The sequence below is a fragment of the Somniosus microcephalus genome, chromosome 22, assembly GCF_052327205.1.
Source record: "Somniosus microcephalus isolate GS21.2 chromosome 22, FLI_Smic_1.0, whole genome shotgun sequence".
NCBI lineage: Eukaryota > Metazoa > Chordata > Chondrichthyes > Squaliformes > Somniosidae > Somniosus > Somniosus microcephalus.
The window spans coordinates 35242794-35260564 of NC_141008.1; the positions used below are offsets into that span (position 1 = coordinate 35242794).

General features: G+C 43.6%; 1 protein-coding gene and 1 long non-coding RNA gene across 4 annotated transcripts; one reads left to right on the top strand and one right to left on the bottom strand.

Annotated features, from left to right (window-relative positions):
* The first annotated feature begins 4026 nt into the window (after nt 1-4026).
* Nucleotides 4027-14572, top strand: psph (phosphoserine phosphatase). Of its 3 annotated transcripts, none has more exons than XM_085964458.1 (7): nt 4027-4307; nt 6119-6212; nt 10225-10379; nt 11999-12133; nt 12859-13004; nt 13143-13291; nt 13516-14572. In XM_085964458.1, the coding sequence occupies exons 3-7, from the start codon at nt 10240-10242 to the stop codon at nt 13621-13623; spliced, it is 678 nt and encodes a 225-aa protein (XP_085820584.1). In that variant the 5' UTR covers nt 4027-4307; nt 6119-6212; nt 10225-10239; the 3' UTR covers nt 13624-14572. The 3 variants fall into 3 exon arrangements, with proteins under 3 accessions (XP_085820584.1, XP_085820585.1, XP_085820583.1); XM_085964459.1 differs by lacking the exon at nt 6119-6212 and having other exon boundaries at nt 13516-13619; nt 13745-14572; XM_085964457.1 differs by lacking the exon at nt 6119-6212 and having other exon boundaries at nt 4028-4307.
* Nucleotides 13578-17058, bottom strand: LOC147102173 (uncharacterized). Its single transcript, XR_015073221.1, has 2 exons — nt 15183-17058; nt 13578-14247 (listed from the first exon to the last, which is right to left on the bottom strand). It is a non-coding gene; the product is annotated as an uncharacterized LOC147102173 (long non-coding RNA).
* Nucleotides 17059-17771: the final 713 nt, after the last annotated feature.

A 17771-nucleotide genomic window follows, 5' to 3' on the forward strand; every position in this document is an offset into this window, starting at 1 on the left:
CCAATCCACTCTACCCAATTCCACTCTCATACCTTTATTCAAGCTTAGCACGCTTGTTTGAGATCCAACCTTCTCACCCTCTAATTGAATATGGAATTCAACCATGTTATGGTCACTCATTCCAAGGGGATCCTTTACTAGGACATTTTTAATTAATCCTGTCTTGTTACACAGGACCAGATCTAAGGTTGCATGCCCCCTGGTCGGTTCAGTTACATACTGCTCAAGAAACCCACCCCTAATACACTCAATGAACTCATCCTCAAGGCAGCTCTGCCCAATTTGATTTGTCCAATTAATATGATAGTTAAACTCCCCCATAATTATAGATGTTCCCTTATTACAAGCCTCAACTATTTCCTGATTGATACTCCGTCCAACAGAGTTGCAACTGTTCGGAGGCCTATAGACTACGCCCACTAGTGTTTTTTTCCCCTTATTATTCCTTACCTCCACCCAAACTGTTTCATTATCCTGATCTTTTGACCCAATATCATTTGTCTGTATTACAGTGATTCCTTCCTTTATTAACATAGCCACCCCACCTCCCCTTCCTTCCTGCCTGTCCTTCCTGATCGTTAAATAACCTGGTATGTTTAATTCCCAGGCATTGTCACCCTGCAGCCATGTTTCTGTAATGGCCACAAGATCATACCCATATGTAGTTATTTGTGCCATTAACTCGTCTATTTTGTTGCGAATGCTACGTGCATTCAGATAGAGAACTTTCAAAGATGTTTTGTGACACTTAGTTCCTGCTTTTGCCCTTTTTATTACTTTACCTTTTACTCCATACCTTCTGCCCCTTCCTGACACGCTCTGGTTTTCAATTTCCCCACTGCTACCTAAGTCTATGACCTTCTCTGTTGTCATTTTTATTATTTGCTCTCTAGGAACCTCCCCCCCACTAGTTAGTTTAAAGCCCTCTCTACAGCCCTAGTTATATGATCCGCCAGGACTCTAGTCCCAGCACTGGCCAAGTGAAGCCCGTCCCAACGGAACAGCTCCCTCCTGCCCCAGTACTGGTGCCAGTGTCCCAGGAAGCAAAACCCATTTCTCCCACACCAGTCTTTGAGCCACGCATTTAACTCTCTAATTTTATTTGTCCTAGCCAAATTCGCTCGTGGCTCAGGTAATAATCTAGAGATTATTACCCTTGTGGTTCTGCTTTTTAATTTGGCCCCTAGCTGCTCAAACTCCCTCAGCAGAACCTCCTTCCTTGTCCTATCTATGTCATTGGTACCAACATGGACCACGACAACTGGATCCTCCCCCTCCCACTCCAAGTTTCTCTCCAGTCCAGAGGAGATGTCCTGAACCCTGGCACCGGGCAGGCAACACAGCCTTCGGGACTCTCGCTCTCGGCTGCAAAGAACTCTATCTATCCCCCTAACGATACTATCTCCTACCACTACAACATTTCTTTTAACTCCCCCCACTTGAATGGCCCCCTGCTCCACGGTGCTGTGGCCAGGTTGCTCATCCTCCCCGCAGCCCCTGTTCCCAACCTCACAGGGAGTAAGAGCCTCGAACCTGTTGGACAAGTGCAAGGGCTGCGGCTCCTCCAACACTACCTCCTGGATCCCCGTACCTGCTTCACTTCTAGTCACACCATCCTGACCCTGGCCACGGACTACATCTGAATTAATTAATCTAATTGGTGTGAATGCCTCGTGATACACCGAGTCCAGGTAACTCTCCCCCTCCCTCTTGGGGCGCAACTGGTGAATTTCGGCCGCGGGGGCGCTAATTTATTTGGGGCGCTAAAAGTGACACAATTTTTCCCCCTATACCTTTAACATGACTTCCCTGCTTTTCATTTCAATTCCTCTAGAAATAAGCCCCAGTGCTTGGTTTGCCATTTATATGGCCTTATTAATCTGCCTCGCTACTTTTACAAAATGCACCACCTCACACTTCTCTATTGAAATTCATTTTCCAATTAAACGCCCATTCTGCAAGATTATTAATGTCTTGCTGTATTTTGTCACAATCTTCCTTTGTATTAACTACACCCCCCAATTTGGTGTCGTCCTCAAATTTAGAAATTGTACTTCCAATTCCAGAGACCAAATCATTAATGTAAATTGAGAACAACAGTGACCCAAGCACCGATCCCTGTGGAACACCACTTCCCACCTTTTGCCAGTCTGAGTAGCTGCCCTTAACCTCTACTCTCTGTTTTCTGTTTTGTAGCCAGCTGCTTGCTACCTGTCGGCTGACTCCATATGCTTTGACCTTAGTCATGAGTCTACTATATAGTACCTTATAGAAGGCCTTTTGAAAATCCAAATATATTACAACTACTACAGTAAAAAACATTTTTTTTAAGTTACTTAAAAATTTTAATTTTTATTAAAATGGATAAATTTGACACTGCACAAAATTAAAATTAGTTTTTCAGGGTAGTCAATATGTTGTTAAAACCCTAGTTACACCTAATCCCTTTGGGTCTAGCTCTTTTGGTGAAACAATAAACAAATAAACTGTAACTTAAAAAAACATATTAAAGGAAACTTAACAAATCTAATTAAAATTCTATTCCCCGGGATGATGATGCACTCCAGTTCCCGCGGCACCCATCGGTCGCGGAAGGCCCCGAGCATGCCGGCGGACACTGCGTGCTCCATCTCCAGGGCCACCCGGGCGCGAATGTGGCTGCGGAAGAAAGGCAGGCAGTCGGGCTGAACGAATCCCCCCACCCCGACTGCCCGCTGCCTGGACCAGTTGATGGCCACTTTGGCCAGGCCCAGGAGCAGTCCTACGAGGAGGTTCCTCTGATCTGCCCACTCCCCTCCGCACTGGGTGACCAAAGATCAGGAGCGTGGGACTGAAGTGCAGCCAAAAATCGAGGAGCAGCCCCTTCAAATAATGGAAGAGGGGCTGCAACCTCTCACACTCCATATAAACGTGGAACACGGACTCCTCCAGGCCGCAGAAAAGGCAGGCAGCCTGGGAGTCTGTGAACCTTCTTAAAATCTTATTGCATGGGACTGCCCCATGCAACACCCTCCAGGACAAGTCCCCAATAGATAAAGGGAGGACCCCCGCATAGGGACCCCCATCTCCTCCGGACGGCGAGATGGTGCACCAAGGCGTGTCTGGACGGCAGACAAGGATGGCAAAATGGAGGGTGTGCAAGAGCAGCCGTACAGGAATCCCCTCCATGCAGAATGAAAAGGCATAGAAGGGATTTCCTGGAGACGGCTCAAGTTGTGAGGTGCTGGCTCCTGAGAGAGGTTTCGGGGCTGGGCACCGATGAGGAATTCCATCCTGACGGGGATCAGTTCGGACGGAATCGCCTCATGTGCTTAAGCCTCCTCGATACACCTAGTGGAGTAAGGGCCCAGTGCCACTTTCAGCGACTTAATGGCTTTGGCAGCGAGCCGGACGGCAGCCCAGGACAGGCACTGCGCCAGCTCCTCCGGCACCATCCAACCTGCTCCTCCGCCATCCAGTAGGTCCCCGACTCTGGTCACCTTACCAGGCACAGCTCTGCCCTTTGCCAGCTCCCTTTGGGTCTAATCTTTAATGGGGTATTTAACAATGTAATTACTGCAGAAGAGCCAAAGTTTTCGTCAGTATCCATGATTTGAGAGATTTCACCGATTGCCGGCTCTGTGCGGGGGGTGGGGTTGGGTCGGGGGTGGGTCGGTAGGGGGGGCGCACAGCGCAGCCTATGGAGGAGCAGCACATGATGCTAAATCCTGAAGAGGTGGTCAGCTTCAAAGGCGAAAGCCGCCAGTTCACCGTCATCAGGACCACAAATTCTGGGCCAATATGTTCACTGCACAGTGATATAAAATACAGCGTTGTGTTGGACTGGTTATCAAAAAGCATTTTACAAACTTTGTCAATGCATTAGGTTCTCAAATCTAAGAGTTCATCAAGAGACCATTGTGTTTCTTCCGTTTTCAAAGGACAGCATTACAAAAGTTTTTTTTTAAATGAACTTGTCCGGTGGGGCCCATTAATGATGACAAGGAAGAACGTGACATTGCCCTTTTAATAAACCATTGTACGGAAGCATCAGTTGGTTCCAAATTCCGGCGACTCTCGCCTGGTTAAAGTTACGTCGCATCTTGTGATTTATCCCGGGACTATTCGAGCCAAGTGTTTCTGTTTTGTACAAAGAATAGATCACAATAAATCTTCGATTTGCCGGGAAAAGACGCAGTCCCCTGACCACCAGCTTTAAGGGGTTTTTTTGACCACGCGGAAAGACGTGAAAGCAAGATTGTCGGCGTTTGAATGGTGCCTTGTAAAATTAAACTACCCGTTGCACTGGAAGCCTGCACAGCCCGGAGGTAAGTACAGAATATCAATTTCTGCTCACTTTGTGTTTAATTGGAATAGGGCAAGCCCCCAAATCAGGTCTTTGCAAGGGTTGTTTTTTCCTTTTATTAATAAAACGACAGTCTAGCGAGATTGGAAAAGGAGCTGGAGTCAAGTTGCGGGTGCTTGCTGGCAGAGAATTAAACTGATGCAATTCTTCTGCAAACGCCACGGTCAAACTGCTGGGGCTGAACATTGGGTCTGGGCTGGTGGGGCTCTTTCAGGATTCAAGGCTGTCCGCATCTTGGGACTTGGAAGAAGAGCCGGACAAACAGCGCCGCTGAAAATCTAACTTCGACGTGGAGAGAAGTAGATCGTTTTTGAGCCAGGACTTGTGCATTCACACGACTATTTTAAAGTGGATGGGAAGCCGAAGCTGCTTGGCCCCGGGGTAAAGTTGGACTGTGAGTCTGCTGTGGAGGCCCGAACAGACTGGCAAATAAAGAGTCTCTCCACTCTCCCTACCCCAGGAGAACATTCGAGGGGTGGGGTGGGGGGGCTGCTGATATGGGTGGTCAAGGTGCTAAATGAAAAACAAGGCAAACCTATAATGCCGCTCAAGCGAAGACAGAAGATCATAATCTCAAGATAAGTATTAGCTGCATGAATGGGGAGATTAGAAGGAACTTTTTCCGTGCAGTTACTGGAATGGGCTATGATTTGCCATAAGTGGTGTTTAATCCTATATTGATTACAGCATTCAAAAAGGCACTGGATACTTGAAACGGTTTTGAAAGAATATGGGGAGTAAGCAGGAAAATAGGACTATATAAAATCGCATCCTCTTCAACTTCAAGCTTCTCCTATGTAGCTTGGCAGGGACTGACTCCATTTTGTTATAACTTCAAGAAGGCTTTACTAATGATTTGGATTTTGCCCCCTTAGGGCATAAATTCACCAATGTCTTTAAAAGTGCTAAATTCTTGCATTAACAAACTCAGTCAGCAAGATAGTCAATGTGAGGCTTTGTTGTGGGAATAATCTCCCAAAATGTAGCTTCACTCAACAAAAAATGATTGAAGAAAAGTAAGTTTAGTCTGGTTGTTCCCCAAGGAAAGAGAACTTGATGCATAAACAAACTAACAAAGGATTACTCCAGAAATAACTTCATTGGCCAACTCTGAATAAACACTGATGGGGGGGCCTGCAAATTAATTGCCACTCAGTCAGCCCTCTGAATAGGAACGGTGTGTAATATAGGAGACTTAGGGAGGGACATTTTATGGAGCACTTAGATAGTTGAAACTTTTTTTAAACTGGATTTCTCAATTTTTATACGTGAAGAACAATCGATAAACTGAAGACCAGTGAGCCACTAAAACTTTGCAACAGAAACATCAGGTTGTCATAACTTGCATAGCTAGTTTGGTTAACTATGGGTTGCTGGGTGGGGTTGGAGCAGGGGGGGGCAGGAAATATCTGAATATGATGAATAGGAGTAAAGTTATCTGACTGGTTGGTACTTGCTAGTGAAGTGGTAATATCCACAAAAGGGGATCATTCTGGAGAATTTCATGGTTCAGCTGAAGGAACAATGGTATTTTGTCTGGACCATTCGCCATTGCCAATATATCCATAATGTCCCTGTAACAAGGGTCACCTGTTTCCAAAAAATAATTATGCACCTTCATTTGACAAGAAGCAGCAGATTTATCAGCTGGTACATCAGTGAGTCAAGTAGATCTCAACTGAGAGACCTGGGAGGCATTGAGGTGGATCAAGGTCTATTTAGACACTATCACCCTGTGAATGAGAATCATTTACCAATACTTTTGCACCTTAGGACATGACTAGAAGATGTGACCAAGGGAACTTCACTTTCCAATCCTCTTCAACCTTCATAGGTACTCCTGTGTCCTTTGTGGAAGCTTACTGGGGTGAGTAATGTAGACAGAGAACATAAGAACATAAAAAATAGGAGCAGGAGTAGGCCATACGGCCCCTCGAGCCTGCTCCGCCATTCAATAAGATCATGGCTGATCATCGACCTCAACTCCACTTTCCCGCCTAATCTCCATATCCCTTGATTCCCAGAGTATTCTGAGTTGGTTTTCTGTCACACGTGCTCAGGTTACTGAGGGTAGTTTGAGATGCAGCAAAATGCACTCCTCATAGATGGTATTTAGGTCCCATTGTCACGCTTCATGTCTAGTAGGACTTCGATGAAGAATGAGGTCATGGTAGTTGTTTTCCAGTGGGGGGGGGGGGGAAAGAAAGGAAAAAGTATGGATATGAACTTGGCTAAGTGACAGGAAACAGAGTGTAGTGGTGAACGGTTGTTTATCGGACTGGAGGAAAGTACACAGTGGTGTTCCCCAGGGGTTGGTACTAGGACCTCTGCTTTTCCTGATATATATTAATGACTTAGACTTGGATGTACAGGGCATAATTTCAAAATTTGCAGATGACACAAAACTTGGAAGTATAGTGATAGACTTCAAGAGGACATAGACAGGCTGGTGGAATGGGTGGACACGTGGCAGATGAAATTTAATGCAGAAAAGTGTGAAGTGATACATTTTGGTAGGAAGAATGAGGAGAGGCAATAAAAGGGGTGCAGGAACAGAGAGACCTAGGGGTATATGTGTACAAATCGTTGAAGGTGGTAGGGCAGGTTGAGAAAGCGGTTAAAAAAGCATATGAGAGAGATAAACTGTTCCCATTGGCGGAAGGGTCGAGAACCAGAGAACACAGATTTAAGGTGATTGGCAGAAGAACCAAAGGCGACATAAGGAAAAACTTTTTTATGCGGCGAGTGGTTATGATCTGGAATGCACTGCTTGAAAGGGTGATGGAGGCTGATTCAATCGTGGCTTTCAAAAGGTAATTGGATAAGTACCTGAAGGGAAAAAAAACTTGCAGGGCTATGGGGAAAGGGCGGGGGAGTGGGACTAGCTGAAGTACTCTTGCAGAGAGCCGGCATGGGCCAAATGGCCTCCTGTACTGTAACCATTCTATGATTCTATTTCAAGGTTTCCCTATTGGTTGTAGGCATTTGAAGGCCATAATCAATATTTTTATTGGGGTCAATGGCTTTTAACATAGGACAATCCTGTTTTAGTTTCAAAAGATGATGATCTCTGCTCCGTGATCATGTTTGAGGAATGCAGGTCTGTTTCATGGAGGGAGTGAAGATCAGTGGGTGTACTAGGGATAGAGATGGGATTCTGGAAAATTAGGAGAATGAGACCAGTTTCTTACTTTTACTTCCTCCAATACAGTTATTTATTGCCTTATATTTTGTGGTTCTTGTGTATAACCACCAGTTTTTGATACAGGGCAGCAATTCCACAAGCAGTTTAGTGGAGATGTCAAATTTAATTGGAGACATGTCCAGTCACTCCTCATTATAATGTTTATGCTGTTAAATGTGAGTGGGTTTTTCCAGTCAATTAAGAAGATGATAATGGCCCGGATTTTGTGGTTGTAATGACGGTGAAACTGTCAGTGTCTGCCGTCTTTCCTGTGGAAAAACTGACAACAACTTCTGGAGTCTGCACCTGCGCATTTAAATGCAGAAACCCTAAAGTTGCTGTCTGTGATACCCTGCTGCTCCAGAGTCCTCGCTGTTGTAGTCCTCACAGATGGAAATCAATTAAAATCACTGAATTGATGCGAACTTCCACTTTTTTCATGCACTATTCACGCTATAAAAACCCTTAGTTAAGCCTTGTTGAATAGTGGTGTACAAAATCATAATTACTGCTGATCAATCTCTCGGGCCCTAGAAAAACCCATTTCATATTTGTGGAATGTCAGATTTCTCCATTATGATAAAAAAAAATCCTAGATTTTTAAATTAATTTTTTTAATGTTTATGATCTTTCAGCTTCTGCCTTAATCCCAAGTGTATGTCCCAATCTTTATTTTGCTCACTGTAAAATGATTAAAAAGTGAAAGATAATCAGTGCTTTTTACTTCCTGGTTTGGTGTCTGAGAATTCTTCAATGTGATTGGCTGCTTAGCCTGTTTGATGACATCACTGCAGGACACTGGAGAGGCCCTATAGGTGATGCCAGAATGAAATTAACTTTGGGAAAGGTGAAATCCATGCCACAGAGATTGCTAGATGGGCAGCTTTCTTCAAGGTCAGCCGCAGCGCCGTCACATCACCGCTGACTGCAAAATCCGGGCCATTCATTCTGGAAAATAAATTGCCATAGGGGTCAGCTTTCAGGATGTTGCTGTTTGTAAAATCTATAAATGAAATGGGCACGATCCTCCAAGGTGTCCAACTTTCTGAATGGCACTAAAATGGGCATAGTGGTCAATGCCAGCCAATGTGTAATTATCAAAGGGATCTAGTGAGGCTAGGTTAGTGGGCAGAAGTGGCAAGTGGAGATCAACATGGCCAAGTGTAAAGTCATGGAATTGGATAGAAGCGAGAATGTGGATGATCTATTAAATTGCAACATGCTCGAGGGCTTGATGGATAGGTTGCTGAAACCATTGGATCAATGTCACAAGTAGTGAGTGTATAGCTAAGAGGGTGATTTATAAATCTTGAGGCCGCATCTGGAGTACAATGTTCAGTTTTGGTCTCCGTATCACAGGAAAGATGTGGATTTATTGAAGGGAGTTTAGAGGAGGGTTGTTGGGCTAAACTTAAAGGCTGAGTTATGAGCCAAGGTTGTGTATCCTGGGACATTAATCTCTGGACAAGGGGAAGATAAGGAGGAACTAGAGAGAAATATTTCATTTTCACCAGATAGGGAGAATTTGGATCCAGGAAAGTTCTTCAGCTGGGTGCCAGATTCAAGGACATGGGGACACAAATTAAAGTTCTGCGGGGGCAAAATTCATTTGCTTTGCGCCACCCGTTAAGAGGCCCAAGGGGGCGCTAACGGGGTGCAAAGCAACTAGCGCCTGGGCGTGGCACCGTTAACACCTCCTGTTAGCGGCGGCGGTAGCCTGTAGCGCAGCACGGCGCTGTGCCTCCGGCGATGACATCATCGCCGTGCACAGTGCCCCGGCTGCAAACTTGGGTCGCGTCCCCTGACGCCAAGTCCGACAGGGTCAGGGGGGCGTACTTGCGGCAATATTTAAAGGGAAGGTGCCGGGCGGCCATTTATTTGTGGGCTGCCTGCCAGCACCTGCCCCCTCTGCCCTCCTCCCGTGGGGTGCTGGCTGCGATCTGTCAGCCTGGCACTCCTCTTGCGTGCCGGGCTCTCTTGCTGGCTACCTGCTCCCTGCTGGCCCAACAGGGCCCTGGTTCGCGCTGCACTAGGCCCCTCCCCTTTAATAAGGGGAGGGAGGCCTGCAGTACTGTGGCGCTACATGCGGGCGCGCGTGGCGCTGCTGCACGTAGCGCCGCGATATTCAATGTGAGCGCCCCAAGAGGGAGGGGGAGCACTTCCAGTAGCGCCCCGCCTCCTGCTTGGGATGCTACCATTGAATTTCGGGTGTGGGGATGCTAACTTTTTCGGAGTGCTAAAAGTAGCGCCCTGGTGAAGTTAGTGCCCCAAAGGGGGCGCGAGCCAATTTTTCCCCGAGTCTCTTGGCTTGATTTAAGCCTGTGTAATACTTGGTGAACCAAATGCATCCACTAGAAACTTTTCCTTTCAACTGACCTGTTGCTTCCTTGGAACAATTGCTTCATCATTATATCATCAGGGAGTCTCAGGCAAGGTTACTCAGTCCTAGTATTGAGGAGTGAGGTTAGCAGCAGGCTACCAATTACAATTTGTTAATAGGCTATGGACTGAAATTGGACATGATCAGAGAGAGGAAGGTACCACAACCTGATCCAACTGAGATCAGCTTCTATTTTGTACATTGTACGTTATGTATACGTGGTGTGGGACACCTGTGGTCCAGTTACCTTAGCTTTTGCTTCTACAGTATGCTATAGGATTATAATTTTGCATTTTTTTTTTTGCATTTCTGCAGGAATTGTACAGCAATATGTCTACACTCGCTGAAACAAAAGCAATCCTTCAGAGTGCCGATGCAGTGTGTTTCGATGTAGACAGCACAGTGATAAAAGAAGAAGGAATTGATGAACTAGCAAATTTCTGTGGCGTCGGGGATGCAGTAGCAGAAATGTAGGTGTTCGTGGTCTTTACTTTTTAATAATGGGGATCTCCATTGTGGTACTAAATTTCAAAAGTCCCTACCCATTTTGAGCAATATTTCATATTTACCCCTTTAAATTTAAATCCTGACTCTCCAGGTTGTAGTCATCAGGCTGCCTAGTGCGTTCTGCATTGCAATGATGTAACCTGGGCCAGTACACTCAGCTGCTGGCAATAAAGTAGAATGCAGCTTTTGCAGTACTGAAGTTGCAGGAAGAAAGCCTACTACCCAATACATCATAGAGTGTATGTGTCATAATGTCATTCTCATATGGGTTAGAAATTAATATTATGGGTGCCCGGATCTTTTCAGTGGAATTTGGGTATTGGAACAAAAAAAAAGTAGCTTTTGACATGGAATGGACCGATTTTGGCTGGACACTAGCCTGAATGATGGTGAGGACCTCGGGAAGGGAAATATAGAATCATACAACACAGAAGGAAGCCATTCAGTCCATTGTGCCTGTGCATGCTCTTTGAAAGAGCTATTTAATTAGTCCCACTCCCCTGCTCTTTTCCCAGAGGCCTGCAAGTTTTTCATTTTCAAGTATATATGCAATTCCTGTTTGAAAGTTACTATTGAATGTGCTTCCACCACCCTTTCAGGCAGTGCATTCCAGATCACAACAACTCGCTGCATAAAAAAAAATTCTCCTCATCACCCCCTGGTTCTTTTGCCAATTATCTTAAATCTGTGTCCTCTGGTTATTGACCCTCCTGCCAGTGGAAACAGTTTCTCCTTATTTACTCTATCAAAACCCTTCATAATTTTGAACACTTCTATTAAATCCCCTCTTCACCTTCTCTGCTTTAAGGAGAACAGTCCAGCTTCTCTAGTCTCTTCACATAACTGAAGTACCTCAACCCTGGTATGATTCTAGTAAATCTCCTCTGCACCCTCTCCAAGGCCTTGACATCCTTCTTTACTCCAGCTGAAGCCTAACCAATGTTTTATAAAGGTTTAGCATAACTTCCTTGCTTTTGTACTCTATACCTCTGTTTATAAATCCAAGGATTCTGTATGCTTTTTTTATCCGCCTTCTCAACTTGTCCTGCCACCTTCAAAGACTTGTGTATGTGAACCCCCAGGTCGCTCTGTTCCTGCACCCCCTTTAAAATAGTACCCTTTAGTTTATATTGCCTCTCCTTGTTCTTCTGAGTAGGATCAACCAATTAGCACTTTTGGCTGAATACGTTTACAAACACTTGGGACGTGTCTCCTGCACATGTGCTGGTTTCCACCATGGTTGAAGATGGGAATCTTCGTGGAGCCTCCTCTACCTGTTAGTTGTCTGGTTGTCCATTACCATCCTTCTGTACCACTAACATACTAGGGCTGGTCTCTCAACTTGATGGTGATTGAGAAGTGAGGGAAACCGGGGCCCTGAAGTTACACAATGTGATGGTATTCAATTCTGATGGTCCACAGTGCCTTGAGGATGCCTAGTTTTGAATTGCTAGATCTATTCAGTCTGTCCCAAGTAGCACAGTACTATGCTATACCATGGAGGATGTCTTCATTTGTGAAGTATGTTGTAGCATTCAATCATCTTTCTCCAATCAACTGAGCTATTTTTAATTTATTACAGGACCCGGAATGCAATGGGAGGGACTGTCCCATTTAAGAAGGCTTTAACAGAACGTCTAGCTATAATACAACCTTCACGAGAACAAGTGAAGAAACTAATAACTGATCATCCCCCTTATTTAACAGAGGGCATGAAGTAAGCTATTGGACACACACTCTAAATGTAAAAAAAGTAACAAACTGCGATTCCAGTGGCAAAAGAGTGTAAATAGTTACCATAGAAGTAGTGTCACTGCAGTAAGCAAGAAGAAAAAAATTGCATTTATATAGTAAGATGAAGAAGAAAATGTAACTTTAAAAAAAATGTGTTTTTTTATTTCTCCTCCTCCTGAAACCAGTTACCTGTGCTGTGTATAGATCTTCAGGCACGGATTCTCGCCATAGTGGCTATTCTTCATGTGTGTGTCTAGAATAGTGAGTGGCCCCAGGGTCTCTGATTGCAAGTAGATAGCAATCAGAAACTGGAACCCTGGCTTTTTAAAAAAAAAAAAAAAAAAAAAAAAAAAAAATCTATCTTGCAGTGGGGCTGTGAGGTGTAACTGTAGTGGCCCTGGCATCAGCCCTGCTTGAGGTCGTCTAATTGAAGCAGGCCTGGAATGGAACTTGGTACCTCCTTGGGCTCAGTGGCTCAGTCCTGCATAAGTAGCATTTACACACTGAACCACTAGGAGGTGAGGGAAATTTTTGTGAAGGGAAAAACAGCCTATAAAGTGGGGCTGGGGACCGTGTGAGGAGAAAGAAACACTCATTTGTGATAGAAATATTTTTCCATGCAGAATGCGGCGGTGTTACTAAATATATCAGTTTAGTTTTGATCCCATGAAAGCATAACTGTTTCTTAAACTTACATTTTTAAAACAGGGATCTGGTTGATTACCTTCAACAGCATGGTGTGCAAGTGTTCCTGATATCGGGTGGATTCAGGTGCATAGTGGAACATGTAGCAGCAAGGATAAATATTCCCTTATCCAATGTATATGCAAACAAGCTAAAGTTTTACTTCAATGGTAAGGATTACCATGATGGTAATTAGCTATTTGTGCCCCTCTTCCTTTACCCCCTCCTTCAAATTGTATTACTGCACAAAACTCTCTGATAGAAACAAAGTATAACAGATACCTAACATTGACCTTATTTTATTACAGGTGATTATGCCGGTTTTGATGAATCCCAACCAACAGCAGAATCCGGTGGGAAAGGCCGGATCATAAGTCTTCTAAAAGAGGAAAGAGGCTTTAAGAAGGTTGTTATGATTGGAGATGGAGCCACGGATTTGGAGGCATGCCCTCCTGCAGTACGTACAGATATAGAACTTTGTTGCTTCAAAGGTGTAACTTAAAGTTGTGTGTTAAATTATATTTAAAAGTAAGTTTAAGCCTTTCATTATTTACCATTGAGGTTGATTCTAGTACTAGTCAATCAGCCTAGCGTATTTAAGTTGGATTCTGACTGCTGGTAGAATGTACTGAATGCTGGTTTTACAGAAATGCCTAATAAACTATTGGTTTTCTGTCTTAGGATGCATTTATCGGATTTGGTGGGAATATTGTCCGACAGCAAGTAAAGGAGAAAGCCAAGTGGTTTGTCACGAGCTTTAAAGAAATTATTGGAGAACTGGAAAAGTAGATTTTCATTTTTTTTAAACTGTACTTTAACAAAATATATGAGCAATGTGAAGAAAACCTTCTCTGGTGTTTGTGTCCATAATAATTTTCACCTCGCAATGTCCTTCTTGATCTCTTCCCAGTTAGCTTCTGGCTTCGACACAACCTCCACCAGCTGAAAAGGATGTGTAGATGGGCTCTAGTGCAATTGCCAATGTCACAAGATAGGTGCCAGATTTTATGTTCTCTCCACCTGCCACCCACTTTAGGAGGACTCCAGCCTGATGCCTGGCAGTGAAATTACAGAAGCTTCTCGTATAGCTGGAGGAATTGAGTGTTGAAACTCAAACCCATGTTCGTTGTGGTATCAAGGAAACCATTTTTTGAATGTATTGTGGATTGCACTCTCCATATTGCATATCCATGGTGAGCAGGCAGACGGGTCCTCAGGCTGCAGTCAGTGTTACCTTTAGGAGAAATAGGAGAACACGTTTTGCTGACTGGGCCCCTAATGTCCTTTCCCATCATCCTTTGGAACTCTGCTTAACTTTTTCTTCCTCCGTCCCTCTTTTACATAAGCTGTGCTGAAACAGGAGCCCACCCTGTGAGGGTGTCCCTTTTCAGGCCTTCCAAGCTAACTTGTGTCCTGTAAAATATATATTTTAGAATAGTGATGTTTTTATCTGAAAAATCTTGTAATATTATCTAATTATATTGAAACATAAAATATTGCAGCCGCTTTTATTAATTTAACTAAAATTTTGCTTGAGAGACAGATTTTAGAACACTTTTTTTACCTCCTGGACCCTGTGTTTGAATCCAGCCCAGAAAATCGAATCAAGACAAATTATTACAAGTGAATTGTAATTGCCTGTTATAAATCGTTTTTATTAACAATCAGTTGGTATGAGCAGAATTGCCCCTTGGCATAGAAAAGAAAAATGGAATAAAAATGAATTTACATCCCTCAATATTTGTGATCGACCAATGCTTTTCCTACCTTTTGCATTACATTACTTGTTGGCTTTGACTTTCATGCAGCATCCTTTGTTCAGATGAATAAGTAAACCATGACTCTCAGCACAATTGCTTAAGTTTTGTACTTACTACGAGGTGAGGCACACTCTACCAGCTCTCCTGCTGAAGTGATTTGCTGTACTAATCTGAAGGACCCTAACCTGTACCCTATCCAAAAAGTAAAAGCCTGTGTGTGTTTTGTCAGTTCATGTTCGCAACCCTGCAGATGGAAAGTATTACAATCAACATCTTAACCTGCCAAGCTGTACTTTCAAATCTGCCATATTTATTTAGTTTCCTAGCAACTACCCTTCTAGTCCCACTAGAAAGTCCTCACAAAAATGAGGTAGGCCATTTAGCTTATCTGGTTCATTCTTCTATAGAAACTTAAGTTCCCACTACAACAGCACCCAACTGCCTTTTGAATGATTTCAGAGTTTCTCCCTTCACTTCCCAGTGCTTCCTGATATAATTCTTGAACTTGCCTTTTACCACGTTATACCTATCGTCCCTAGTTCTATAGTTGTACTTTAACTCCAGATTAATGTTTTCTATTCCACTTACTATTTTGTATGCCTCAGTAAGGCTCCTTTTCTCGTTGGCCACCTTGCCAGTTTGAGTTTTTCCTGCCCTGTCATTATTCAGTCCTCTGATGAGATGAGCTGCAAGCAAGTGTAACCTGGATTTTGCATCTCATCTAGTTGAACTTATTCTCATCAATGGCTTTGTAAGTGGTCATGTGAGGACATCAACTCTGGCTGAAAGAGAATGGGTAGTGAAAATAACCTGAAAGAGTGAAATAGGAACCAGTAAAAACTTGAGAAGGAAATCTGCCTACACTGAGGACGGTATTCCTTTTTGATGCTCATTTGCCTAACTTAGAGCAATATTTTTCACAGCCCCGGCCAAATTTTGAGTTGGTGAAATTTGCTGGCGTGGGTATGCTTCCCCATGTCACAGTGGGTAGACCTGGTGACCTAAAATGTACCTGCACATATGTGGGTAGGTACATGCAAATTAGATTAAAATAAGGGAAATATTGTGGGGGGGAGGGGGTGGAATTGGTTTTCAGCGATAGTGCAATTTCAGCCAATAACTAATTAATTGGCAGCCCGTTTTACACCATGCTTGATTTTCATTTCCATTGTGGAAAATGGGCTGCTGATTGGCTATTGCTCATTGCGTGCTATCGCTGAAGATCAATTGCACCACCATGATTTCCATTATATTGTCTGCTGTTTGTCCAGGTTGGATGCTGAGTCCACCTGTTAGGGTCCAGCATTACGAGGTCGGTGGAAGGGGTTCTGAAAGAAGAATCGTTAATAACCTGTGCTAATGCTGAGAACAGCCATGCAGAGGCCCCAGCATTGGCACCAAAAACATTAAAGCAAAAAATATATGTATTTTTAAAACCAGGCAGTATGGTGGTTGCTTGCTTCCGCTACAGATGCCTGTCTCGGCAAGTAGTTGACCCCAGTCAGGCACGACGCCCTAGCAGAGTACAGAGCCCCTGTCTCCCACATACAAATAACCCTGGGACCAGAACTATGGCTGATGTCAGAGGGGCATCTCTGGGGCAGTGGCAGTACTGGAGCTGTGTCCCATCAGGAAATACAGGCTGTAGAATTCCCATTGTTTTTTTAAAAAAAAAAGGCTCTTGATAATGAGCAGGATCTTTTTACTATTAATTTGTCTGTAATATGTACAGGACAGAAAATGAAATAACTCTTAAATATGGAGTTCTTTACTATCTGTGGGAGCTAACTAATCTACTTGTCTTTCTGTTTGTCTCCGGCCCACTCAAACCTTATTTCCTGCCTTAAATGAATGAGTTCCCAACGAGAGGTAATCCCAATGCCTAAAGTTCGCCTAAATTATTCAAATAGCGCTGACTGGATACCATTTGGAGTAGGGATTGTGTCTCTGAGGAAAACCCAGGGCAACGGGTTCTGTCCAATGGCCTGGGAAATTAAAATGTAAGAATGTTACAAAACAAAAACAGGCCATTCAGCTCATCAATTCCATGCCCATGTTTTTCTCCACGTAAGCCACTGAACCTAATCACATGCTTCTGATCGCTCCCCATCCACTTTAATATACCTTTTTTCAAACAACAATCTAATTCCCTTTAAAAAGAATTTGTTTCAGCAATGGTTTGTGGCACATTCTAACCACCGTTTGTGTAAAGACATTTTTGCCAAGTTTCCCTTTATTTTTTTTGTGATAACTATCTTAAATATATCCTCTTGTTACTGTCCTGCCGATCAGCAGAAACAATCTTAACACTATTTAACTGATCATACCCCTTCATAATTTTGACGACCTCCATCAGATCTCCCTTAACCTGCTCGGCTCGAATGAAAAAAGCCCCAACTTCTCAAGTCAAAAACTATACATAATAGACAAACTGCAGACTAATTAAGGTGTAGTGCAAGTTTAACATTACCTGCTTGCTTTTGTATTCAATACTTCTAGATACAAACCCACGGATTGCATTTGCCTCTGATAATAGCCTTATTTTCTCGCGCTGCCTCCTTTAATGACCTGTGTACCTGCACAAAAAAGTAAGTGCAAATGTTGGAAATCTGAAATGAAAACACAGCAGATCAGTCAGCATCCGTAAACATTCTGGGTGTAACCCTTTATTGGCACTGAAAACTGAAAGAAGCAGAACAGGAGAAAACAGATACTCCAATCACAGAGAGGAAATTAATGGGTTGAATGACCTGCAAATTACTTAATGCAAAATTGATAGATGTTATAAAACATCATCTCAGTGGGGCAGTAGAAAAGCATTAAAATAATGTGCAGGTAGCTAAGATGGTGAACAAACTGGGAAAGGCCCACACAAAGAAAGAACTTGCATTTATATAGCACCTTTCACATCCCAAAGGACTTCATAGCTAATTAATTACTTTTCACTGTTTTATAGGTAAACACAAACAACAATGAGATAAATGACCAGTTAATCTGTTTCGGTTGCCATGAGACCCTTTACATCCACCAGGGCAGGCAAGCGGGCCCTTGGTTTAACAATCATGTGAAAAGCAGCACCGTTGAGAATGTATCACTTCCTCAGTGCAACGTTGAAGTGTCCACCTACAGGAGCTTCTGGCTCAGAGGCAAAAGTGCTACCACTGAGCCAAGCTGACA

What these genes read in the sequence shown, in the direction of transcription:
- psph (XM_085964458.1), top strand. Translation starts at nt 10,240, where the DNA reads ATGTCTACACTCGCTGAAACAAAAGCAATCCTTCAGAGTGCCGATGCA. An exon ending in GGGGATGCAGTAGCAGAAAT is followed by an intron (nt 10,380 to 11,998) that starts GTAGGTGTTCGT and finishes AATTTATTACAG; the next exon opens with GACCCGGAATGCAATGGGAG. An exon ending in GCTAAAGTTTTACTTCAATG is followed by an intron (nt 13,005 to 13,142) that starts GTAAGGATTACC and finishes ATTTTATTACAG; the next exon opens with GTGATTATGCCGGTTTTGAT.